We start from the raw sequence: 27,574 nt of genomic DNA on the forward strand, positions 1-27,574 counted from the left end.
ACAGAGGACGGCCGCCACTTGCAGCTCTTCAGGGAAAACCCATCTCATATAAACTAAAAAAAGGCGCCGTGGTGGTTTGCCTTTGTTTTTACATTAATTTCAAAGCTACATTCCAGAGCCGTAAAGGCGGGCGAAGGCGCCGTCGTGGAACCCAATGTTACTTTGACGAGCACATAAAGATCGGGAGCCGGTGCCAACGGAACCCATCTGCGCCTGAGAGCGGAAGACTTTGATTGGTTGTTTTAAGGTCAGCGCTCTAACAAAAACCCTCACAATGATTGACAAGCCGCTACTCTGATTGTTTTGAGGAAGAAAGACAGTAAATCCTCTTCCTCTCGCTGTGGTAATTAAAGGGTTAACCGGATCAAAGAATCCCAAGAACTTGGTGTCCCCCCCCCCCTTCTCTCCCCCTCCCTTGGCAAAACAGTTACAAAATTACAGCAGATAAGAAGTGAGCAGTGTTTATGCAATCAAGCTAACGAAGAAACAAAACAATTTAATGCGGGAAAAAATCATCATTCATCTGCATTATAATTGCCTCTCTCTCACACATCTACCAACATGCTTAATTAAAATTGTGATTAAATGCGGCTGCAGCGCCTGCAACGACACACACACACACTCAGCACCTAAACAGGTGCTACAGTTTAAAAGTAAAGGAAAGAAGCTAATTAGCATTAGAAATTGTCAGATTGCCTGCAAGAATTTGCGTTAATTTCACTCACTGATGAGGTAATTTATGGCGGGTGGGGGAGGGCCGTGAGGATGATTACCGCAACACACACACACACGGCATGCAGGTGAAACTGTTGGCTAAATACTGAAACTTATTTGCCGCACACAGCTAAGCTCGGAGGTTCTTTGGAAATTCGGTGCACGTGGCTCACACACGACCCAAATGTTGCTTCTTCACAATCCAAGTCAAGGGAAACACAACACGAAACTGGTGGCTGGGAATTTTTTTCTTCTGTTTTTTTTTTCCGATGGGAGCTCCGCTCGGGATGTTGGCGGCCGTCCTCGCTCCCACTCAGATTTTCCAGAACCTTCACAGATACTGCTGATCTGGACCTCTCATGTTCACAACCCCTAGTAATTACCTGTCATTGTACATCATTATAGTTGGCGGCGCTGGAATGTCGGATCTGGAACGAGACAGTCAGCCAAACCTTTCCACCATCTTGGGGGGGAGAAAAAAAAACTGGCTGTAGAAAGTCTCGCTAGAGCCACATTTCTTATGACGGCTGTTTGTGCCAGCAAACATGGTGCTTGTGTTTTACAGTGTGGTATAAGGATCTGGGGGTTCTAGGCTACGTCCAATGGGAGGCGTCCTTACGGCAGAGCGTGGCGGCAAAAAGTTCAGAAAGTCCAGGAGTTAAACCTAAACCTCCTCGTCATCACTACTTTTGTTGTGATCTTATTTTGGGTCGTTGCGCATCACAAATTATGTACAGCAGAGTGGACCTATTTTTTTTTTCCCTTTAGGGATTATAATCTGTAAAATAAAAAAATAGTAATTTAGGAGATATTTTCCAAGGCCATTTTCCTTCAGTCACAGCAGAGTTCCTTCCCGATTATTTCATGTTGGCAGCCCCTCTCGGAGACTCCCACTCCCTCCTTCCCTACCCCCTCCCTCCCTCCCTCGCTTCTCATCCTCGGAGCAGGTCAGCCAGTAAGTGACAAGGTATTTCGCTGTTTTGTGAACCTTTGCCAGACTGATTGTTCACTGCAAGTGTAGTGTAACTGAGCTGCTTGTAGCTCGCCCAAGTGTGGAAAATAAGATCGAGGCTGATTTTTTTTTTTTTTTTGCTTTCACCGCCATTGAGCAATCCCCCCACCTCCTCCTGAGCCCACCTCACCACTTTCCCTCTCGGCTCCACTGAGATAGTAAAACAGATATCTAGACTGGTACGTCTATTTATGTTCCACCTGACAGGCCGCCGTCTTCGTCCAACTTTTACACTCGCGCCGCGATGATCCGTGACCGCTTTCGGCCACCGCGGCCACGTGTTGAGTCACTGCCGACATATTGTAAATCATGAATTGCTCTAGCCAAGTGTGTCATAATTCACCGGGATTATTATTTCTGCTTTGGAAGTATTGTTTGGATGTATAGTTTAGTTGTACTGTTTAGTCCCAGTGAGCCGGGACCGATAAAAGGTAGCCCTTTTCAAAGATAGATGAAAAACCTGGATTGGGGTATAAATATTATCCACTCTGGGTTAGAATTTGTTGGGATTAGGTTGCCCTAACCTACTGATATCAAACTCAAGGCCCGTGGGCCAGATCGGGCCCGCCACATCATTTTATGTGGCCCACAAAAGCAAAATCATGTGTGTCAATTCAATGTTTCTTGTTATACACCAAAATTATCTTTCCTGAGATATTGGAACAATGTTTGTTATAATCCTAATTTCAAAATAAATTAGAAAATTGTCGTACTCTAGTCATTAATACTGCCATGAGGGAAACATAACTCCGATGCGGCCTGCAACAAAAATTAGTTTGACACCAAACTCTTTTAAGATTCTTAACGATGAATTTTTGCACATTTTCACAATGTACCAAGCAAGGCCTTTATCATATTTTGAAAAAAATGCTGACAGATTCAAATGAAGACATTCTATTTTGGAATCCCGCCATTTTCAAATTCTCCTTCTGATCCGTGTGGAGTACCTGTTGTGATTTTTATTATGATAAGTGTTTCTGCCAACTGGATATAAGAGATAATATTATTATAATGGCTGGAGCTGCCCGACTGGTGTAACAGATGTGTAGAGCTGCGCTTTGCCTCCTCACACACAGTGGCGTTTATCTCGCAGCAGATGGAGGAAGCCTCTCGTGTGTCGTATTAAAAAAACTCTACCTTGTTTATAGCCCGGGGCGCAGTGTGGAGACAACCGTGAATTTATCAGACAAAATGCTACCTTAAGTGTCTCCCTATGATTCCGACATATTTTTTCTGTCGGCCCGTGTGACGGCATGACGGCGCTTAGGTGAAAGGGAGATGACAACAAAGCGTGTAGGGAAAAGCCTGGCGGAGAGATGGAGAAGGAAAACCGGGGGCGGGGGCTTCGCTAAAATTAGTACGGCATTAGAGCGGGGGCACGAGGGGGCGTTGTGGAATACACACACACACACACACACACACAAAAAAACAAATAAACAAAAAAAAAAAGCTTGAGTGAATTAATGTGCGCATAATGCGAGCGCGACCTGTGAAGTATGCCAGGGTTCCTCAGGTAACAGGATTACGTGGGCACATAATTGATCCATTCAGGGGTGGAGGAGGGGGGGCTCTAAAGAGGCCACGGCTTTGGAAATGCACTTTATGGCAGGCATTCGTAAATTCAAAGGAATCAATACGTCACTTTTATTACATCTCGGAGCCAGATGGGCGTTAAAGGCAGCGCTCATCCTTCCATCACACCTCGCCAGCTTTTGTCTTGCAGCGTTGGCACGTTTGTGTACGTTTGAAGCTAGCAACGTTGCTAAGCTATTTGGCTAACCGTTGAACAATCGTGTTCAATCGTGAACAATCGTGAAAAACAAACATTGTTTATTCAATACCAGATTTTTTTTCCCAAAAAGTCCAGAACTGTTAATATTTAAGTTATGAATATTTATGTTGATGGAATTATCTTAGTAAAAGAATATTGTTAATCAAAACAATTTGATAATTTCGATTCTTCATCGTAGGCATCGTAGGCATTGTAACAGCGTTGATATTTTCTTAGTCATCTTTTTCCAATGTTAATGTTTAAGTTATGAATATTGATGGGATTATTTGGGGAAAAAAAATATTGTTAATCAAAACAATTTGATCATTTCGATTCTTCATCGTATGCATCGCAACAGCGTCGATATTTTCTTAGTCAGCTTTTTCAATGTGGCTGACGCTTTATGACCCGGAACCACTTTCAGTTCATAGCTGTGCAGTATGACCCGTTAATTTCTTGACCTCGTAATGTGTTTGAGACCTTCTGAATTGGAAGATGTTTTTTTGTGTGTCTGTAAATGTGTGACATAGGTCACCTCTCCACCTCCTGTTCCCGTCCTCCCTAATTCCTTGACTCTCTCTCGTCTTTTCTTATCTTACTGATAGGTACCCGTATCAAGGTCCTGGCTTTGTCGCCAAGACCTTTGTGTGTGTTTTTCTACACGCTGTTATTGCAAACAGTAGTGGATTTGTAGCAAGGTGGCGCCATGATTTGAGATTGTGTGTTTGTATGTGTGTGTGTGTCATTCTGCATTACCCGGTTTAAAATATGCACGTTTCACATAAAGACAACGGCAAGCTTAATTAGCATCCCGTGCTGTAACGCAAATGAATAATGCAGCAAAAGACTGATGCAAACGGAAAGAAGTCGCTAGCAAAGAGAGGAGGCCCCTCCACAATTAGAGGGGCCCGCTTGCCTAACGTTTGCCAGGATTCTCCTTTTCCCATTCCAGTAGTTCATTTTCAGTCAGTAAATAATAAGAAGTTGGTGATGCTTGCGTTTTTAATTCCGCCTCCTCCCCCCTCCCTCCTCGCCGCACGCACTTTCCCCTTCCTCAGTTGACTGGGTGACATCTGCTATCAATGCTAAGCAGGTGTTCCCGTGCAAGCAGACATGCCCCCCTGTTTGTGTTTCGCCATCACCGCCACCGTGCACCCAAATGAGCAACGTGATTAAGAATCCTGTAAATTTTTGAAAGGAAACGGATGGCTGCCCGGCTAGAACGTAATTACACCGCCGCCGACATCCGTAGCTCGCCGCTGCCGCCGCGCCAGCCGGAGCCAAAGCAACAGCAGAGAATTAATAATATATAATAGCATCTTTGCTTGTAATTCATAAATGAAATAAAATGGAGGTGTATCCGCTGATAAGACTCCCCCCACCCCTCCCTCGCCTCAAAATGGATTCGATCGTCTTCCACAATGTGTTAACTGGCGGAGCTTCACATCTTTTTGGTTTGGAGCTCATTTATTTGCTAAATGAGGCCTCGGCACGCGGCGTGTGACATCACGCTCGTCGGCGCCTTGGACGATTACCTCTGGCGTCTCAAGTGGCGTCCCACTTCCTTCCTTTTAACTTCAAAGACGCTCGCCACATTAAGTTGGTGACTTTTCTTCATGTGCGCTAAAAAGAAGCGCCACTATCTTTTTTCACGGTGTCAGAGCGAGGTGCTCCCGGTGAACTCTCGCGAGGTCAAGTGATGGTGGAGATGACTTTTGGACGTTCGTGGCGAGCTCAACGCAGTTCCGTCATGTCTTGATGTTTACCAACGGGAGATCGGAGGGCTGCTGGGAAATGAGTCGGGTAACCGCGGGCTGCTGGGTGGCGATGGCGGCGGTGGGGGAGGGGCGATGGGAAGCAGACGAATCAAGGGGGCGATTGTGTCTGGTGCCAGTCAGTCGTAATTAAGAGCCCGGGGCGGGAGGGGGGAGCACGAATAATGGGCAGGGGTGTATACACACACTGACGGACCTGGAGACATCACCTCACATGCACATTAATGTGCACAGTGACACATCCTTAAGCCGCATCTTTTATACGGAACAGCTCACCTGAAAATAATGGCGGCGGCGCTGGGTGGGGATGCAAATGAGGCCGGAGGTTAGCGTGGGAAAAGTGGGGCAGGGTGGGGGGGTGCTAGGTGATCCTCCGGGCAGAAGTGTGTGTGGGGGGGTCTTTGTTTGCAATCTCAGTTTAAAAATACCCCCCCCGCCCCCTCTGTGTCACCTCAGCGGCCCCCGGCTCGGCCGAGCAGAGCGAGCCGGTGATGTATGGTTTGTTTAACAAAGAGGGAGGGCTCAGGTCCATTTATCAGCCAAACACAGGGTGCTGAAGACATTATCATACGGTGCCATCATGTTTTTACCAGTGACATGAAGCTACTGTGTTCACTAATTTCACTCTCCTCCTTTTTTTTTTGGGTCCCGCTCCTTGTGCACCTGCTGGCTCCAAAGCAGGTAAGCCTGTTTTCTTTCAAAATGCAACCATGCTTTTCTCTCTCCTCATTATTATTCAAAGAGCTGTAAAAACACGTTTGTTGTCTAAAACAAGGCGACGGAACCTGTTTGATGGCGCCGCTGCCACTGTTGTACCACTCTTGCTTTATTATTATTTATTGGCCATTCCTCTCACCTCCTCCGTCCCCTTTATCACCTGTTTAAATAATTTCTAGAAACAAGGATGCGGCAAACACGCACACTCACGCTCAGTTTTCGCTCATCAAAGTTTAATCGCTGCCCATGTTACAGGTTTTTTTTTTTCGAATAAAGCACACTTAAAAGATCTCGATGCAAATGACGCTGCATTATTCATGCGCTCTGGCAGCACTTGTAGGTTTAAACATTTGCTTGGCCACCTTGATGTCAGTAATTACCTTCGCCGTGTCCGCCGTTGTCATGAATAAGCTATTTCCTACGAGCAGAGGCCGTGCTTGATGAGCTTTTAGAGTGGCTCGACACCCAACTGGTGAATTGCCACTGCCGCATCAGTGACTTCAACATGCGGCAGCGGGGCGGGGTGGGGCTCGGCTGGAAGACTCGAGAGTGACGCCAAACGTTCTCAGTTGCTATCTGATGTCTTCTCGGTGTCGGCGTGAGCTAACGTGGATCCTTGGCCGCACTTTGGCGGCCTCTTAGTGACTCACTGACGTGTGTGTGTGTAGCCAGTGGTGTGTAAACTAAAAACCACCAGCTTCTGGCATTCAAAAATTATCCGCCTATCTAGAAAAATAAGAAAAAACTGACCAGAAAATTATATCTATATATATATATATTATTATTATTATATCTATATTTTTGGTTGAGGTCATTCGCTTGTTTTGACAAGATGGGTAGGGTTAGCTAGGTAGCTTATTTTCTTCCAACTAAGCACTATGACAGTTTTTATATGTCAGTGATAAGAATAAAATAAAACAAGTGCTTAGGTGCATCTCAAAATCATCAGTAAATTAATTGAATCAATAATTTTTTCCTTTTTTTTTTTTTAGTCCCTGTACTTAATTTGGAGCAGTGTGAATACGTATGCCATGTATCTATATCATTGGGATAACCGCTTCCTTTTTAAAATATGCAATGTCTCGGCAATTTAATAATTTGTGACGTTTCCATAGCAACACGTGAGCGACCCACATGCGCGGGGTTAGCAATTAGCCAGCTCTCAGCATGTGACAGGTGAGCTGCAGGTTGTTGAGGTGTCAGATGTTAACGCTCCCATCAGTAGCGGCCCCGTGACAACCTGCTGTAATATCGCCACAAACATGTTAACCTGCACACCATCATGTTACCCCAAGTGCAAATGACGTTCGCCCCCAGGAGGGCGAGCACACCGAGATTGCTGCAGCGGCGTGTGGGGGAACAAAGTAGCGACGTTGGCTTCCATCGTCTTTACGAGCGGAAGAATTAATATTTAAACATTCTAATAACGTGGCTCGCCTTCCATGCACTTTTAAACAAAGCAACAATATTTTTCACCTGAGGTAAGGCCATGATTTGTCTTCCCACCATGCACAATTTCCCAGACAGCCCCTCCCCCTTTCCAACATCCCCCGGAACCTGTTTATGACTTCCACCTTATTTCTCATACAAAACAGAGGAAAATATTCATGGAGATGAATATTGAAACGCATTTTGCCGACATACTGTACAAGCTTGGACGGTCAAAGCTGCGGGAAGCCTGCGACATCTCATCACAATCGAGTGCATTTTTTAACGTAGATTCTTTTGTTTGTTGTTTTGAAGCTAACGCCAATAGCTCGTTGAACTTCCGTAGGCGTGCTGTTTGCATTCAAGGTGTAGGTAACGCTTTCCTCCCACTGGGACTGTGTAAACAAACGCTCAGTAAAAGCAGGAAAATGATCCACTTTGAGGAATCCTCTAAGGTGGCGGGCGAGGTGGAGCCCTGACATGCTGCGCACGCCTTCAGGTTTGTCGTTGATCATGAGGACCAGCGGCAGCTAAATTGAATGACATAAAAAAAAAAAGAGTTATGCACTAAGCCCCGCGGAGCTTCATCTTTAATAGAACGCAATACACGTCTCACCTTGCAACGTACACACGAGCGCTCGTAAAATGTCATAAGCTGATTCCGACGTTTTATGCTACGTCAATGGATGGACAGTTTTGCTAGCACCTGGGAGATCGGGAGATTAAACTCAACATTAAGGTGTAGTGGCGCCTTTGTATGGGGAAAGATTGCCTTCCTTTGATACGCGATGTTCCCTCCGGGTGTTCTCGCTGCGGTGCCGCAGGCTATCAACAGGTTTATTGAAGAGGACGTTCAAAGCGTAGGAAATATGACGAGCAAATTACCTTGGCAATGGCCCACTTTTGGTTCAGGCATTTGTGCGCTACCTTGACGTGAGTGCTTGAAATGTGTGATTATATGTCTTATTTCTATTTAACCTGCTCGGGTCCTTCACCGCTCGCCGCTCCTCTCCAGGGCAAATCCTGACTCTACAACCAGGAATCAATTTAAAGCGTATTGATTCGGTGGAAAAAATAAAAAATAAAGCACGCTTTGCTAACTCTGGCATTAGACCGGCCAGCCGCTCTACATTTGTCCCAACATGAGAATTCCGTCTAGACTGCCGAGCGAGGGGATTTAGCATGAGGACGGTTGGAGCAGATGACTTTCACCAATTAGATTAAATCCTCGGCTAATTTAAGGCAGCTCCGCGACGCCCCCGCTCTTGAGTCATTACCACCGCAAGGCAATTATACCCTGAGTGGTCCAAACGCTGACGTGCCGCAACACATCGGTCCAAAAGTTGCAGCACAGACCTATCCGGATCCCGCCCCGGACGTGATAGCCGGATAATGGCATCCATTTTGGGTTTTAAAAACACAGAAAGACAAGTGATGTGAAGAGTAGATGGCCGATTCTGACCGACCTGGTCGGCGACAGTCACGGCCGTCGCGAGGGCAGTGCCGCACAGTTGCTCTTTTTTCAGACGAGGCCAAGCCGGGTCGGGCCGGGCCGTGGTGGGAGCCTTCGGAGGGCTGGCGCGGACTCTGCATGACAATACCTACATCTGTCCGCCGTTTTGTTCTTTGTGTTCTTATGGGCTGCTGCCTTTGTGGTGCTGTCGTGGTAACAGGAGGTTAGAGGTAAAGGCGGTGGGTGGGGAGGGGAGGGTCGGGGCGGGGAGGGGGCGTCTTGTGACACAGCTTTTGTTGTGCTCCCATATTTGATCCTCTTAGCGGTTTGCCATGCCTCATGCCCACTCCTACAACTTTTAAAGCCACACGTCGCTGTCAAAAGCAAAAAGCGCTTGTTTGCTTCCACCAAAGTCTCGCCGCCTATTGCGGCGAGAAACAAACTTCGTTTGTTTTATAAGCGGTGGATCTCCCAAATGAGATGGAGACTTTACGGCATCAATTTGCACAGTGTGTTAAAGAAAGGTTTATAGCCCCTCCCCCCCCGGCGTGCCTCTGGAGGGGCCATTACAGGGCCTTTATTGTTTCAGAGCTGAGGTCATCCTCCTGCTTGGTGCGGCCCAAACAAAGGCCACGGGTTTCATTGCAGGCCCGACTGTGTGAAAGGAAACACGCTCTAATAGTGTTTGATTCTGACAGATAGAGCGGCGAGGAAACAGCCGCTGCACCTGACAGCGGCGCATAAGTCACTTTGGATTTTTTTTCTAAGATGCTCCGCGTCAAACCTTTTTGTGCCCGCCGGCGCCGCCGCCGCCAAGGTGTTGAGTACGTCTCAAGCAGGATGTCGTTCCTCGGTGACAGGCAGTCAGGAGAAGGGGAACGGCGGGAGGGATGGGGAGGGGAGGGGCCGAGGGGGCCTGAAGTCAAACAGCATTCTAAGCGCTTATTTGTTGTATGTCTGACATGACTTTTAGATGTTTCGTCACAGCGACAGCAGTAAATAAAAGGCTCATCTTTGGCACGAGCCTTTCAGGCCCTTTGTCTCCGTGGTGATGACCTTGGTAATTGCGACAGTAATTACAATAAGTGGCCGTTATATTTCAAGGTGCAGCGACCTTCATTATCCAAATCAATTTGAGTCACTATCAATTTGATAACTCACCGCCGCCACGCGCACCGCTGTATGGAAGACACGCGGCTAACGTGCCTGTCGTCCGCTATATAATGGAACGCCGTTACCGAGATTGAGCCGGGCTGCTCTCGGCGCCGGCGCCAATCGATATTAACGGCTCGTAAAAAAAAAAAAAAAAAAAAAAAAAAATTACCGCCGAGGCTCAGCCTACTTAAACAAAGTGCAACATATCGAAGGAAGCAGCTGAAGATGCAAAGATGGGGTCAAAGGTCCCCGAGCGTTCGGCGGCTACTAAACGTGCGTACGGCTCGGAAGAATGTATTGAATTGTTTGCAGACACTCGCCGCTCTATGGAGCCCGACAGAGGTCGGCATTCATGGCTCGCCACCTGGATGCAATCCTGCCAAGCGGCCATCGCCGAGCGCTCTTTCAGGGTCGCACGTGCGCCGCTGTTGAATTATATGCACCTGTCTCGTCTTGCAAGTGCGGACGGAGACTTTTGTCGGTCACCGTGTTGACATGCAGGTCAAAATTAGGGGCAAATGAATCTTTCCCCGTTTGAGCAGCTGGATGCAAGGCGCCGCAGTACTTTGCCGCCAAAACGTTTGCCATCGCGTGAAGCCAAAATCCTCCTCCGCCTCGACGCTGACAAAACAGCAATTATTCCGTGACCTCATTGCCACGGGTTGGCAAAATGTGCAATTTGCGCGTGTTTACAAGTTTGGCACACCTGCAGCTCATCCCTCGCCTTTAAGGCGCCACGCGTTGCCAGCCGGCGACGTCGCCGGCCGTCACCGAGACGAGCGCAGAAAGAAAGGCGCCGGCCAACGGGGTGAAGTAGCGAGAGAGAGAGAGAGAGAGAGAGTGTGAGCGAGAGAGAGCGGCGCTCTGTGCACCATTCTTCCCGAAGCCTCCGCCTGGCTTATTGCTGTGCGTGTTAAGAATCAGCCTTTTACACAGGCGTACAATGGAGACAACATTACTTCCACAGTAGCCTCATTATTTCCTCGCCGCCTACCTTCTGCCCTACACTGCTTTACGCTCTCCTTGCGTTATTGTTGGGCCGTAATGGCGCCGGGGTAGTTCTGCAATTCCCTCATTATTTAGCTTATTAAGGCTGCATCGAGTCTATAATCGCGCCGCATTTGGTGTCAAAGGGGGCGACTGTACTGATTTGCCACATTTGAAGGCGAGACGAGACGGCGAGCTCAATCCTCTACGCACGCAGGCGGGATGAAATTGCTCTGCAAATAAAGGCAGTGTAGAAATGACCCTCGTAGCCGACGCGCGATGCTCGCTCCGCCCTGAGCAAAGTGCACCTGACGGATAACCCCGCTGATTTGAATGTCGTGACACAGAAAATGCGATAAAGCGTGACAAACTCGGTAGCGGGCTGGCGTCGGTGACAAGTTGGGAGGTCAGGGCGGAAAAGAACCTTTTATTTGCTTATTTTTTTTACTTATTTTTATTTTTATTTTTATTTTTATTTTTATTTTTATTTTTATTTTTATTTTTATTTTTATTTTTATTTTTATTTTTATTTTTATTTTTATTTTTATTTTTATTTTTATTTTTATTTTTATTTTTATTTTTATTTTTATTTTTATTTTTATTTTTATTTTTGCACCATCCAGGTTGGTTCACCGATGGAATGGGGAAACAGAAAAATGAAACTTTGCCGTGATACGGCGAGTTCTGCTCCTTCAGCATGAGAAAAGGACAGAATACCAAATTCTTCACTCTTTACTCCGAGTTCTTCTGGGTCTTGAACAGATGTGGAGGCCCAGGGCTGACTGAAGCTGCGTCTTGTCATGTGATGTGCACTCACACATTGGGGGGATCATCGGGCAATTAAAAGATGCACCTTGCGAGGACGCCAGGCAGGAAGTGGCGGGCTCGCAGGCGCTCAGTAACCAAGCCTTAATGACTATTCATAAGTGATTTTCACTATGCCGATCCACTCGACTGGGAAGCTTTGCCCTGGAGAGTCGGCGCTGTCACTTTCTCTCACCTCAAAAAAGCGCCGCCTTCGACAGTGTAGCATGTGAGCGAAAAATTGCCCACAATTCTGCTGGGGGCCCATCTCAGGTTGCATACAGGAGGACAAGGAGGGGAGGGGGGGAGGACATTACATATGTGGCATGTACGCGCCTGAGAAGTCACTCATGATGTTCAGAATCAGATCCCGCCCTGCCCCAGTAGATGTTTTGAAATCCGCCGATCCCACTTTGGCTCGACCGTTGAATTGCGGAGCGGCATATACCCCACCCCCCCCCCGCCCCTCCCCTGCCTTATCTGGCGTTTATCGACAGGCATCGCTCACCTTATCTAAGGTAAATACAATAATGGGCTCATTAGGCTCATGGCTACTTGGCATGCGTGTTTGCTCAGCAGTATGAGCGTGTCGGGTCAGCGGTGCGTGCATGTGTGTGTGTGTGAGAAATAATGCTTCCAGCGCAGCTCTAATTGAATAAAGTACCTGAACGAGCCTGACTTTTGCCTCTGCCCCCTTCAAGACGAGAGTCACAATCACATCGTGGCAGGCGGCCAGAACCACTATCACGTAATTAATCTGCATCGATCATCCGGTTACGGCGAAATCATCGAGTCAGGACATCTGCGGCTCCCTCTTCTCGGGTTCGCCGGACAATAGCAAAAGTCAGTCTCGGGTCGCGTAAGAATCAACGGGTTCACTCTACGGCGCGTCGTAAAGACGTCACTCCTTAGCATTGATTTTTTTTTCTTCTTAATAAGAGTGTGAGCTAGGGGCCGCCTTTCCTCTCTTTATGCCCATTGTTGGCACCTATCATCACCCTCCAAAATAAAACGTTGGAATTAGAATCTTTCACTGGCGGGATGTCGGGTTCCCGCTATGTGCTTGAAAGTTGGACTTCCAATTAAACAGGTGGGAAGAGACCAAGTGTGTCTGTCAAAGGTGGGAGAGTGTCTCCTTTCGGGTCGTAGTCAGCGCTTTTAATTGAAGTGGCAGCTCATCATTAGCGTTGCTATCATGATTATAAAGCTAGCAATACGGATGATATTTCTGTCCCCAGCCACCTCAACTACATCATGATCCCTCCGTCAGCGTAGCACGCACACCCCGAGCCCACCGCCCCGTCATTACATCTATCAGATGGCAGCTTAATTAGTCCTGTATAGCACATTAAGCAAGAGGAGTAGCTTTGCTCAAATATTTATAAGCTTGAGTATATTTATGATCTATGTCATAATCCCTTATTGGAAGACCTCAAGATGGCCGCCTCTCCCCCCCTCTACTTCCTCTTTGCCCTCCCTCCCCGCCACTCTCCATCACGGAATGTCAGGAAGTGTCGCAATCCCGAGTAGAGTTTCCGACAGACGTCCCTGAGCGGCAGATAAGATGTTCGACACCAAAGTTTTGGTTTGCCGTGTCAAAACTCCAGCGCTGTTTTGTCTCGCCGCGGCTCGGCTCTACGCGCACGCGTGGACTTTATGTTCCTAATTCTCCCTCCTCCCGGCGTATCTATTTTTAGTTACGAGGGTGCAGTTTGAAGTGGTGTTGGATGGTACTTCACCATGACCTCCCCCCTCCCTGCCCTCCCCCCTTTTACCACCGCCATCATACCTATTCTTCAACAAAAAGCAAGGAGTTATCGCCACCATGGAGGGCTCTTAGCTTTCTCTACCACTCAGCCGTGGGTTTTGTCCACTTCTCCTCTGAAGGAACCACGAGGGTCATGTTTGTTTAAAACCAGGGAACTCATCCTTAAGAAGCCCTCTTCTCCACCCTATTCTTGTCAAGGGTGGGGGGCAGGTAAAAGTGGCAGCTGAAGTGGCAAATATCACGAAAGGGTTGGTCGGTGTAGATTCCTTCGCTATTTGATTCATTTGGACTTGATCAGAACTCAGAATTGTTGTCCTTTAAGTATTTTATCGCATCAGCTGGAAGTGGTTGGAAGCATCAGCGGGGACTTGGACCCGGAAGCGTCCGTGTGTGTTGCGCCGGTTCCGTTTGCCCGAGAGGGAACCCAGAATGTCATCGGGAAGGTGCGACACAATAAATACAAATACACTGGCTGCAAAATTGTATTGCCGCTCCTCCTCCCCGACCGAACAAGGCTCCCGTATCCACCCGGGAGCCACCAAGGTGTCGGCTCGCGCGCCGTTCCAGCCCTTCAAGCTGTCAGACACACTCGGGTGGCGCCAAATCCTCTTTTCCCTCTTCCTCTTTGGCCACAAACATATTTATCTTCTTCTGGCCGCCATCAAGGACGAGCAGCAACATCCAGGGCGGCGAGCTCTCCGGGGCCTGTCACTCGACATTTGCCTTTTAGCCATTCGGCGGCGGACACGTTGATGCGTGGCGACGTGCAAAGTGAAAGTCAACCTGGATGCTCAGATGCACGCGGAGGACAAAAAGAGCGACTGGGGTTCTCTTTCACGTGCTGTCACTTACTTTATCCTCCCGCGAGCCACCTTTACTCTCATTTCATCACGCTTCCCGCTGCACACATTCTTTCTGGAGTTGCTTCATTGTGTCTGGCTCACCAGTCCGCATCGATTTTGAATCCTACATTTTCCGAGAAAGCCCTCAAAGCCCGTCACGTGTCCCTTTGGAAGCGCCAGCGGCTCGTTAGCCGCGCGGGCTAGCATGCGGGCACCGTGTCGGCCGCGACAGCGTGTCGTCTAATTGTTTGGAAGAGAGCATCTTCCTGCTCTGTTTGCCGTAATGAGAGATAAGTCGCTTCACGCCGTCAAGCACCTTTCTCATGTGTCGTCCACGCCAACACACACGCAAATCTTTGTACAAGCACATGTCCTCCCCCACTCTCACACACACACACACACATACACACTCCGAAATGGGCCTCGGGCCGACTGCATGCGCACCGCTCTTATCTCCCGCGCACAGACTCAGCGCGACGCCACCTGATCTCCTCTCAGGTCCGACTTCCTCCTCGCCATCTAAATTGTCGTTAATTGAGCATTGCTAATCAAATAGGACGCTAGCTTTTTAAGAAAAATTGCCGCACCGGTTGGGTGTCCAGCGAAATGTGCTACCGGCGATCCGTAATAACATTAAGTATGGCCGTCGAGGTGTGGGTGGCCCTCTCATTGCCAGCCAGCTCGCCAATTGCGTCGTCCTCGGAAACATCTGCCAGCGTGTCCGTTCAGCGTGGCGACAGACAAGATGGCTACTCTTGCTCAAGATGGTTTCAAAACTTCAACTCTACTGGGGGGGATGAAGCTGTCCTCAGCATCATCAGCTGAAGTCGCTACCCTGGATGTCATTTTTGCGCCATGTCGCAACTGTTCTCTGGTCAAAGTGCGCTTCCTGTCCATCCAGAAAAAAAAAAGGCGAATACCAATGTTGCAATTCGAGGAATCCCAAAAGGAAGCAGCTGCGAGGGTCAGATGCCTGCTTTCTCAGCGTTCCCTTTCTCGGCAGCTCGGGGTCCAATGTCCAAACTTTGACTTGATAGAAAAATATTTCTGCTCCAGTTATCGAGCAAGAAGTCAAAAGGCAAAACTGAACTTATCATACAAAACATGGTGGCGGACAATGATAACTGGCTAGCATAATAAAAAAGCTCTAATTGGGCCCTGTTCTGCTTGTCATTTGATGAAGATGTGAATAAAAATAGTTAATGTTGATGTGAGTTGAAGATGTGACTTTGCTGCCAAAGCTAATGGCCGGCTGATTGTCGCACTTTGTCACATGATTCCTGGGCTGACTTCAAGTCTCCGTCCGTCTAATGGCTCTGTGACACCTCATATTTCTGTTGGAAGCCAATTTGTAGCGGAGGACGGTGCACGAGGCACAGTGGCGGCGGCGGGCGCATTAAAAGAACAAGTCAGGGTGTTAAGGACTGATTGGCTCCTCTTGGTAGCTTCTGTCACACCTGACATACAAAGGGTGGGCGTGTTGGAGCAGGTCATAAAAATAAATAAAATGAAATAATTAAAATAAATATCAATCAAAAATAAGAAATACAATAAATAAAAATATGAAAACCCCAATAAAATAATAAAATAAATAAATAATAAAAATAAATAAAATCCCTCCACGACAACCCCACCGTGGTTCAATTAGTTACCGATTACCACGGAGACGGAGTCGTTATGCAACAGGGTATTTCAATTTGAGCACATCGAGGGGGAGGGAGGAGTTGAAGTTCTTGTCAAATTTCACCTCTGGATATGTGAGGGAGGTGCGCTTGGGGTCGCTCGGGGTCAAGTCAATAACGTTGCTGTGAGATGCTCTGTTTGCATTACCTGAAAAAACAAACAGTGGCAAGGGAGGAATGAGATGAGGAAGGAAAGGGAAAGTGCTCCCCTGGCGCACCATTTATTTCTCGCGCAGCAAAGGAAGGCCTGGGAACTGCGCTAGTTCTGCTAGCATAGTGCTAGCGGGGGGCTGTTTGTTTAATAATGACGCAAACTCAAACTGCCGCCGTCCTCCCTGGTCCGAACTCGCTGGGATTTGATTTCAAAGTGGCGCTCTCTGATCCATCGCCATTGCCCTCCGTAATGACCCGTTTTAAGGTGTTAATCACCGTCGAAAACCCGATTGGCGGGGATGAAAGGGACTCTATCTGCAAAAGATGAGTGGGTCTTCACCACGCTAGGAGGGAGGGAGGGTCATTTTCCTTCATGCATCTTTCCTTATCAGGTATGTGCTTAAAACGATCCCTGCGCTCGCGGGGTTCTGTCCAGGGGGACCGAGCAAGAAAGATAAAAAGCGCTCGGACCAGGTTTCCTGTTTCAGCCGGACTAACTGAGGGCTGGGCTCACTTCCTCACAGTTTTTTGCCGCTAAAGCAAGACTGGGCGATTACTAATTCTCGAGTGCAAGTGTCCTCGATATTTTCAGTTTCCCTGATACAACCTGATCAAATAATCAGATAATCAAAAAGGTGTGCAGAAGCGGGATAATATCCTGATCCTGAAAAAAGAAAAAAACTAGCAGAAATTTAAAACTAAGCGTAGTCAGAAAGATTTAAACTCATACAAATAATGTATTATTATTATTATTATTATTATAAGAAATATTAACTGATACAAATAATGTATTATTATTATTATTTTTAATGGATAATTATTCTAATCCTGACAAAAACAAAAACCTAAAACTAAGCGTATTAAAAAAAAGTAACTCTAATGGATTATTATTATTATTTATTATTATCCTGAGAAAAACCGAACAAAAACTTAAAACTAAGCGTATTCAGAAAAAAAAATAATTCAGAAAAAGTAGCAAACTTGCTCTAGAAGTAAAGCTGAAAAACCAAAACACAAAAACAGGTGCGATTAGTCTATAAACAAAAGCTCGGGCCAATATTTGTATGCCGTCGTCGCTTTTAAAGAACGGATGCGAGCGGGGGAAACGTGCTTGTTCACGTGCTTTGCTATCCTGAAGACAAAAAGATAGAGGAAATCGCTTTTTAGTTGGGGGGTGAAGCGGGGCACTGGGAGCATAGCCTCGCTCTTTACGCCATGCTCTTTCATTACTGAATCGTTTCCCCCTCTGGAATTTCGCCATCCTCTCCTTCAGGGTTTGGAAACGCACGCTTCCTCGCACTGTGGAATCCCAGAGATGCTCGCTCGGCATGTGGCGACGCAACTCCGGCGCAAGCCTTTTTTGTTGACGCAAGCACCTCCTTTAACTCGGCAGGTAAATTGTTCATTAGCGCCGAGGTAGCGGAGAACAAATAAGTCTGAGCGTTTGTTCAGCGGCGTAATCTACACGTCAATTAGCCTGCCGAGCTAATTAGCGCCTCGCCGGCACCCGAGTACCTGAGCGCCGCTTTCAATCCGCTGATCAAAAACAGCAGGATTGACAGAAACACGGGGAGGCTGAACCCTGGGGTAGAAGAGAGAGAGTGAGCGAGAGAGTTTGTTGTTCACACCAGTGCAGCTGCTCAATTATGTAAGCGCTCATCTGAGCAAGCAGGGAGTTTCGTCGACAGCCGACCGGCTAACAATGAGAGCACCTCGAAAAGGGTTAAAGATCCAATGTGGTAACTGTTGTTGCGGCAAAGTGCGATGTTCAGCTCTGACGTGATCAAACGGGAGCTGACATTAGGGGTCGTAACCTTAAACATGCTGGCTGTCTTATTAAGGTGGGCTCAAAGAGCCCCAGGTGTCCCACCTCCTCCGTCACGCCACGCTGTCATTAAAAGTCGACTTTCTCGCAGCTACAAAGGGAAGACAGGTGGATGATTTGGAAAAAGGAGAGAGTAAAAAGCAGCGCTTGTTGCCTCCCACTCACACACGCGAGGCTCTGGGGCCCCGCCCGGACCTCGCCGGTGTTGCTCGGTGCCGTTAAACCGAGATGGCGAGAGAGGTTAAGTCGTGTCACGTTGCCCTCGGCCTGCACCTGGCGCACCTTGCCGCTAGCTAGCGCGTACGGAGTTAGTCAAGCAGCAAATTTCTGCAAAAATCAATCTAGTTTGCATTGTTTAAAAAAACAAATCCCCTCCAGTGACATGTACACGAAAATGCACGCCGAGCCAGAAACAAAATAACTATTATTTAGCCTTTTCCGCGGCTAACGTTGCGCTATAGCTAACCAGCTGGAGGTTGGTTAAGAGTCCAGACGACCAAATGTGTGTGTTTGTGTTTAAGAAAAAAAAATCCCCTCCAGATGCACGCCGAGCCAGAAACAAAACATCTCCGTCGTTATTAAGCATTTTCCGCGGCTAACGTAGCGCTATAGCTAACCAGCTAATTTGGAGGTTGGTTAAGAGGGTCCAGACGAGCAAATGTGTGTGTGTGTGCGTGTGAGTAACAGATGTGATTTTACACTCTCATTAGCATGTGAATGAGGCCCTGGGCCGCCGCTTTGGCTCAGTCAATCTAGAGAGGAAACAGAAGAATCCTCGACCCTCATGTGGCCCCTCACCTGGAACCTTGCTCCCCACCCCCATTTGGTTCAGTCTGTCTGATATCTTTAGTTCATCCCAGCTCCCTGCTTGACTTCCTGTCCGCTATAACACACACGTTTGGACGGTGCTTCATTGTTTTTCACTGTCATCCACAATGGTAGATTTTTTTTTTGCACCTCCAGAACGCAGGAACACATTTTTTAGCGCTCAGGTTATATTTACGCAGAGATAAGCGGCAACCTTGCATTAGTCAGGAATGCAACCTTGGTCAGATCAAACCCGGTTAACAGTTTTGGTGTCTGAGAGAAAAAAGGCAAAGGATGGTTGCTCATTTGAATGCTCTTCGATCCCTGCCAGAATCGGAGCCGTAAACTTGGCATGGTGCGTGCCTTGCTCAACCTCAAATGAGATTTTGATTCATGGCGTCTGTACGCACATTGGAAGCTTCCAGTTTGCATTTGCTGGATTTTGGCATCATCTAAAGATGAACTTGAAGCCACCATTAATTGTTCCAAAATGGAGGCGTGAGAAACTTCATTTGTGTGTTTTATGTGGTTTGCTACGACCGCCGCGAGATGAGAATTTAAGTCCAGGTTTTGCTCATGGAAAGAAAAAAAAGTTGACTAATCTGTCCTGGCAGTGCAATATGTCAGCACAGCTTTATAATTAATTTTACAGGCAGCCTAATATATTTATAATATCAGATTGGTGCAACACTGCTTATAGATTAATTAATGCTTCTAATCAGTCTTGGGGAAAAAAAAAATCATTTCACAATGATTGCGTGTGTTTGTATTTGCATATGCTTACATGTTATTTATTTTTGTAGATTATTTTCTGCAACAAAGCAGGCAGCGGGATTAGAGATTTATAAGAAAAGACGACAAAATGAAGACCTTTTTGACGGTTGAGCATTTTTGTCTTTGGAAAACATCTTATTTTTTTTATGCAAGTTGGCCTTCCTCTCCCTTTTTTCTTGGTGCGGACTTGTACGGATATTTGTTGCCATTGATTCCTAGAAGGACCTTCAAGACAGTTGACATGGACATTTTTTTTATTATTATTATTATTTTTTTTTTTACATGTCTTTGGTCGGAAGTTCCTTGAGATTTTTTCCCTTTTGTCATTGCCTCCCTGCTTCCCTCCTGAGTAAATACACAAAGTGACACACACACACATACTCAGATGTCCACTCCCACGTGTGCACACACACACACACACACATACACACACATACATACACACATACTGGCGCGCCGTAGCAATGGTTGCACAGATAAGCATGATTCATAAACACACAGTTAAAGCAGATGTGTTATCAGGGTGGCTCAAAGTGCTGCAAGGCTACACCACCTCTCCTGGGGAGACACACACACACACACACATACACACACAGGTTTTATACTCAAGATGATAAGAGGGCAGCGGCCATCAATTTGGCACCCCCTCAAGCGGCTCCGCGCCGGCGTCAGCAGATTCCGCCGCCCCACTAGCGTGTGTTTTTACTAGCGTTGTCTATTTGGAAAGCTGGCCGTCGTGTCGCCGTGTCGGTTCTTAGGTGTGTGTGTCTTTGAGGATACACGGAACGACTCGTTCACATTGTCAATCAATGGATTGTGTGGGCTTCGAAACTTGCAAAATGTTTTGCTGTAAACTTTTCGATGTCAGTGTTTGAAGTGTCTTTTGTGGCAGCATGTTTTATTAATAATGAGTAAAAGCGGCTTTTATTGTGGCGAGGAAAAAAAATGGACACTCGCTTCCTTTCAGCTCGTTGTTTTCTTACCGTGTGTACATTTGCTTAGTTACAGTAATTTTGAGCCAATAAGGCGGCTAGGCGAAGGTACCGTCGACGGGGGCTGTTTTTTCCTTGGCCTCCCTGACGAACATCTGCTGAGAGATTTGCATATTAATTAACCCACATTAACTCTAATTATTCTGGGAAATTATCAAATAAATTAAATTTTCTAATTTGAACCCCCTCGTGTTGTTGCTCCATGCATGTAATAGTATAGTCAGGAGGTGAAGTGGAGCTTACCTGAGCAGGAAGGAAAAGGTTTGGCAGTCGCCCTCCATCCAAGACCCCCCCCCCCCCTCTTTCCTCCTCCTCTCTGCAGGCCTCGGGGTCCTGAGGGCAGCCAGGGAAGCTTTTGTGTCCCCTGTTTTTTATTCTTTTCCTTGTGTGACCAGCAGGACGAGGAGGTGGGGCTGGAAATGGGTTGGGGGACATTTGTTTGAGGTGGGAACATCCATGAACTGAGGGAGGAGGAAAGGGGTTCATGTGTGGTGTTGGGGGGGGGGGGGGGTGAGGAGGGGGCGTCGGTGGGCGTGCAAGCTTGCCGAGGGGGTTGATTGTAGTTATGGAAGGCGGGTCACAGATGGTTGGTCGATGCAAAGGTGGTACCACTGAGCTGTTTAGCAAACCTTGGCCCTAATTTGGACCCCTACCCTCCACACACACACACAACTGAAAGATAGATACACACCAGTTCCCTAAACACACCCCCTGCCTGTTGCTTGACACATTAATGTAACTTTAATGGAATTAGTCACCGGTGTCCTTTCTTTTGGACCAGGCTGAACACCCAGTAAGGCATTTTTTTTTCGTTTGAATAGTCCCAGACGAAAACAAACAATTCCTATCTCTCAAAGTTGCGTAAAGTTTCCAAATTGGATTGAGTGCACTTTTCAGCGTGGCAGCATCCTCACCCCCCCCCCCCCCCCACACACCTCCATCTCTTTATGAAGACTGTCTTTCTCTCACGCACACACGCGCACACGCATAAGCCCACTCCCAGGTTGCATTTCCACTCGGCTGAGTTTTCACCATTCATCGCACGCCACGGCCCCACCTCCTCGTTCCTGCCTTCACTCTGGCTGCGTCCTTTCAGGGTCTTTGTTTGCCCACGACCTCCCTCTTTTCAACGACTCGGCCCCCTCGTGGCCCCCTCGTGGCCCCCTCGTGGCCCCCGTGCCCTCATTCCCAGACCAGATAACACCAAATAGCCAAACACTCACTTTTGTCGGCGACTTGACAATTCTTTCTTCTCTCAAGTGTAATGGGAGAAACTTTCCTGGCTTGTTTGTTTATCTGGCATTCCCCCCCCCCCCCCCCCCCCCCCCCCCTTACCAGGTCGTAGTGTCTCGCCTTCAAATTTTTTTTGAAACTGTATTTTCTTTATCGAGAAGTAGCCGCGGCAGACAAAAGGTCATAGCGAAAAATCCACTTGTGCCAGCCGTAGCCACGAGGCAGCGACCTCGCCTCCACCTTGGTGCCCTCCCCCACACACCAAGGCTGCGTAACGGCCCCCCTCCTGTATCTCGCTCTCAGCTATCCAGGTGATCCGCTTGGCTCACATTCATGAGACAGCCAGCGAGCGCGAGCAGTTACGGTCCAATAGGGAGAATGTCCGGGCTCATTATCGGCGTAGGAGGCCAAGTGTGTCACCCGAAGCTAAGCCTCGACACTCGGCTAAAGAGTCAGCCGGGGTTAGCATTACAGCGTGGGTGTTAGTCATTCCACCTCGCGGCCATCACCTCTTACCGCCGCCCCGTGAGAAGGAAGAGCGCTCTGGCTCTCTCCCGAGCAGGAAAGGCGCTCTCCTCGCGGCGCTTAACGCTACCTTGGGATGCTTAAATGAATGTGATTAGCATTGTTAGCGCTGCCGAGCGCAGGTGCGGCACCTCTGAACTCGGCGCCTGGGAGGAAATCGCTCACCTGATGGGGTAGCTTGCTGATCTTTGGCTTTTAAAAAAATAAAAATAAAAAAGTTGCATCGCACACGTGATTCCGTACTTTTATCGGGTCAAATGTGCATATTAACTCATTCACTGCCATTGACGGTTATAGACGTCAAAGATGTCAACGAGGTTGGAAGTGAATGAGTTTAAGCAGGGGTGTCAAACTCATTTTTGAGTCATAGTTTTCTTCAGAAGGCCATGAGGATTGTCAACATCTGTTCAAATATTTTAAAAAGACAAATAGTTGCTAGCAATATCTCTTTTGTTCTAAAGTGAAGATTTGTAATTTTAGTAATGACACAAAGCCGATGCAAAATTTGTCTTTGTGGGCCACATAAAATGATGTGGCGGGCCGTATCTGGCCCCTGGCCTTGGGTTTGACACCTATGAGTTAGATAATTGATGGCTGTGGATTTCAACACGTGGCAGCACAACTGTGCTCGATGAGTGGCGCTTCAAACTTTCGGTCCTTATTTGACGCCTTTTCTTGATACATTTTTATTAAAAAAACGAGAACAATGAAACAAACTGTCAGCATCAACGCCCTAATCAATAGCGCCGCAACACTCCACTTACAAGAGAGCCGCTAATGGCGGTCTCGTGAAAGCCCCGTGTCAGAAACGGCAACAGTTAGGCCGAATTAGCGGCGCGGCCGCGCAGGTAACGCTCGTCGCCGTTTTGACACCGAGGTACGAGCGTAAACATCATTGTCTTGGTCGCCACAAAAGGATGATAAAGCGGGTGACAAAATGACGGCCTGCGAAATGTTGCTAGGTTAGAATTACTTTGTTGCGCGGCACAATGGCGGCGGCTGAGCGACTCGTCAGCCGTGGCACCTTAACAAAGGCGTCTTTCTACACGTTAGCGGCGCATGTCGTGCCTTGACAAGCTCCCTCGACGCCAACAGACAGCTGACGCTCGGGGAAGATGGCACTGGCTGTAGTTTGGCAAGACAGTTGGCCGCCCCCGTGCAGCAGCCGACACAAAGTGGTGACGAAAATAAATGAAAGCGCCACTTTTCTTCTCCTCACTGAAAGTTTTGTTATATGGAAGGTGGGCGGCGCCCCACCTTCCCACACGTGGGAGTGGAAGTCAGCGGCGCAACAAAGAGATGCTCCCTCGTTCCTTTTAGCGCCACACAATAGACCCCTTTCGCAACCTTTCTAACCTAGCCGCCCTTTCCATAATGTCATTCACAGGCTGTCACGGAAATTTGCATGCCTCGATTGGGGTCCGCGGCGGCAAGCCGATCGAGCCTTCCGGCTTGCTTTTGTTCTAAGCGGCGAGATGTTGGCTGGTGAATTCCGTTTGAAACAGTCAAATTCCTCAAATGGTGTTGTTTTTGAGTGCTATGCGGGAAAAGGCTCAGTATCAACCATGCCAAGGTAGATTTGGACCACCCAGGAGAACCCTGACCGGCCCAGTTTCACCCCCCGCCCGGCACCAATCCCCCGCAACTCGCCCCTCCCTCGCAGGTCACCACTGCCCTTTTTGTCATCACAAGCAGCATTACTGAGTCTGAACTTGCCTAAACCCTTGTGATCACACCTCTTGAAAGGGTTTTGTTTCCTCCACCGATTGGTATTCGAAGCAGGTCAGCGCAATCCCAGACGCCCGCAACCCCCCACACCCCCCGACCCCGCCTCAAAGCCCCGTTTTCATTTTAATTTGCACCTGTTGTGCAGTTGTTCCATGTAGGCAAGTGTGGACCAGCCAGTCATACGTGCCTGGAGGGGGCTGCGGGAGGTTTAGCCTTTCATATGTAGAACGTGAACACAAGTGTCATGCACGGACTTCACCGTGGGAAGAGGCAGCCTCTCGTAGATTTATGAAAGCTCTCAAAATGTGAGAAACGTAACGCGACGTGCTGCCTCCTCGTGACTGAATCCAGGGACGGCCTAGCTTGTCCGATGGTGGCGACTGATCGGATGGCGTTTTTGGAGCGAGTTCATAATTGTCAAGTTTTTTGGTGTTGAAGACAACCCCTCAAAATGGCCACTGAAATAATTCATATTAATGATGAATTAATAATAAATATGAAAATAATATTTCATTGATTGGGTCATTTAAAAAACAATTAAATTAATACAATAATTATAAAAATAATTAATAACGCAATACTTTAAGAGAACAAAACTGACCTGGAGAAAAAAAAAAATGAAGGCACCTTGAACTGACCGCACGCTTTATCTTCAAGAGATAGTAAAAAAAAAAATTCAGACCGTTGAAGGCCATCACAATAGTCAAAACTTCCAAAGATTGCGCAACAAAAGGTCAGAGGTCATTTGTTTGATTTAACAGGTTTTTTTTGTTGTTGAAATATTCGTTCTTCAGTGCTCATTATTCGATTTTTTTACACCAGGGTCGTCCGTGTGTGTTTTTTCTTGAGCCTTGAGTCCTGTCTCAGTGCTTTTACTTTAGATAAAATGCGTATTCATGTTCACAAATGGCTTCCCCCGATGACTCATCGGGTCGAGCTTCGTCGCCGCAACTCGGTCGTGCCGCTCGTGCTATGTTAAGCATCTGAAAAGCGTGAAAGGTGCAGCACGCCGGCACGTCAGGCATTTGAGTCCGACTCGAAATTAGCGGCTATTTTGGCCCACATTACACTGGCAGCTGTCTGCCCATCGCTGTGGATCAAGTGCAGATTCCAGTCCTGTAATTGGGGCGGAACCCGTGACTCAAGCCAAATAGCGAAGCGGGGCCTTTCGCGGTTTCCAAAAAGATGTCGAAAATCCTCATTGGGAAAGAAACGTTCCCGCCCACTGATCCAAACGTCCTCTCTTTGGCAGCTCTCAACTACGAGAATGTGTTGGAGACCGGCTCGGAGACGGAAGAGGACGACAAGTTGCAGGTGTCCGAGGAAGACCCGCTGATCAACGGCACCGGTAGCCCGGCCAGCCTGGTCAACGCCGACGCCTCGCCGTGCGCCGAGAGCCACGGGCTGCCCACCAAAGAAGAGGAGGACGACGAAATGAGGGACAGCGGAGTGGAGCACATCTGGCCCGACAGCGACATGCTGAGTGCCTCGGCGGATGGTGCCGGTGAGTGTCGGCCGATGTCATCTCTCCGGTTGAGAAAAGGGGCGGGGTCACAGAAAGCAAGCGCCACTCCTAAATACCTTCTGTTTAAATTAAAAACGTGACACCTGGTGTAGAATTTGGTCGTCTGTAATCCGCCAGATGTGCGGCCTTCAAGGTCAGCCGTTCTTTGACTGAACTCGCTTAATCCGACCGTCAGATTCTGTATGTGCTCATGCTGCCGCTTGTGGGATCTTCTTATACGTTAAGCCCCTCCCATCTGGTGTAGCCTTAAACAAATGGAGCCAAGTGTGGAGCAAACAAGGCTGGAGCCAGGTCTGATGGCGAGGCCCCCGTGGCGCTCCCCACCATAAATTGTAATATGGACGCCGTTCAAAATTTCACTCGCCATTTTGCAGTCCTTTTATAATCTAGGTCAGAGTAGCCCATCGCAAAAATAAAAACAACTTTTGAGGAGCATCATGTGACAAAAAGAACCTCGAGACCCCCGATCTGCTGCTCCCAGGTGACCCCCTCCCATCCCCCACCCCAACCCCCAAACTTGACTTATGCTCTTTTGTCAAACGGCGCTGATTGCCGGGGCGCCAGTCACGGATGCTTGAAAGATAAATACTTTTAATTAGGGGGCAGGGTAGACCCATTAAAGGAAGCCAGACTGCTGGAAAAAAAAAGTCATTAGCAATCTTAAATGAAATTTTTATTTTTATGATAGCCATTTACATGTATAATAAGAGTCAATGATTCTTGGAAGCGAGTGACAGGAACAGAGTGCGGCGAGAAGTCATGTAAGACAGCGCCTTTCTAAATGAGCTCGGCTTTGCTATTCATTTCTGCTAATGAACTAGCCATGCACGGCGCCCGTGAAGTCGGCAACGTTCGGGCGGGCTTAAATTTTAATACCGGAGGTGGCGCATTTATTAGTCGAGGCAAAAAAAAAAAAAAGCCGAAATAACAGTTCGTATCCTTCAGGGGATACGAGGAAGAAGACAGTCGGGTAAATAAATCAAGATAAAGGATAAACAAGCTGTCGTTGCATACGGTAATTGTTTATTTGATAAAGACCCGCGGTGCCGTAATGTCTGTAAATCAGCCATGTTGCAATTCTCACATAATCTGCTTGTGCTGTGATAAAGTGTCTGACATATTTGGGAGAGCGAGTCAAGTTCATTAGAGTCTCTTTCCCAATCTTGTGGCTGCTGTGTTTCCCAGCCTACTCTTACTTTGCCGGTGCCTGAGTGTCTGCGCAGATACCTCAACACATAACTGAGTCCTGAGATAAGCTAGCAGCCCCACACACACACACACACACACACACATATCGCTGTCCTGCTGATTTGAAGCCCTATCAGGAGCTTCTCACCGGGCCTCCGGAAGGCCGAACAGGCCTCGTTGGCCTCGTAAGACTCTGGCTTGAAAAATCTGAATGTACTTTAACGCCGACGACGTCGTGCCAGCAGACAGGAAGCTCCTGTGATTCCAGAAGACAATCAAAGCCTTCTATCTGGCCTTCCTCCATCCCACAATGTGGCTGGATGGAGTCTTCTGGAAAGCATGACATCATTGTCACTGACAGGCATTTGCGCATAAATCACCTGATGCTCCAGCGAGCAACGTATTTTTATTGCCACCGGACATGTCATTGGGAACGTTTTGAGGATTGTTGAATAGAAGCGTTTGCCCCCTCCCCATCTTGTCACATCCAAATTTCAAACTGTTACGCTGCTCCATCGTGAAAAGATGCACGCAAAAGTCTGCACACCCGCTCTCAGAATATTTTTGGGGGGTTGAATACGGTTCAGAGGCAAAATGGAGAGCGGCCATTAAAAATGGAATGTTTTCATAGCAAACTGAAAAGATGCATGCAAAAGTCTGCACACCACCTCTCAGAATATTTGTTTTTGGTTGAACGTCCATTAAAAAAGGAATGT

The 27,574-nt window shown here is 47.7% G+C and overlaps 1 protein-coding gene across 2 annotated transcripts in view; it reads left to right on the plus strand.

Moving 5' to 3' along the window:
- The window catches only part of zeb2b (zinc finger E-box binding homeobox 2b), a 49,968-nt gene that overhangs the window by 9,405 nt on the left and 12,989 nt on the right, over window positions 1-27,574 (plus strand). For both annotated transcript variants that reach the window (XM_061272300.1, XM_061272301.1), the window contains exon 3: window positions 25,398-25,649. In XM_061272300.1, the coding sequence (XP_061128284.1) occupies window positions 25,398-25,649 (252 nt within the window). The remainder of the gene's footprint in view (window positions 1-25,397; window positions 25,650-27,574) is intronic.

The sequence above is a fragment of the Syngnathus typhle genome, linkage group LG2, assembly GCF_033458585.1.
Source record: "Syngnathus typhle isolate RoL2023-S1 ecotype Sweden linkage group LG2, RoL_Styp_1.0, whole genome shotgun sequence".
In the NCBI taxonomy this organism is placed as follows: Eukaryota; Metazoa; Chordata; class Actinopteri; order Syngnathiformes; family Syngnathidae; genus Syngnathus; species Syngnathus typhle.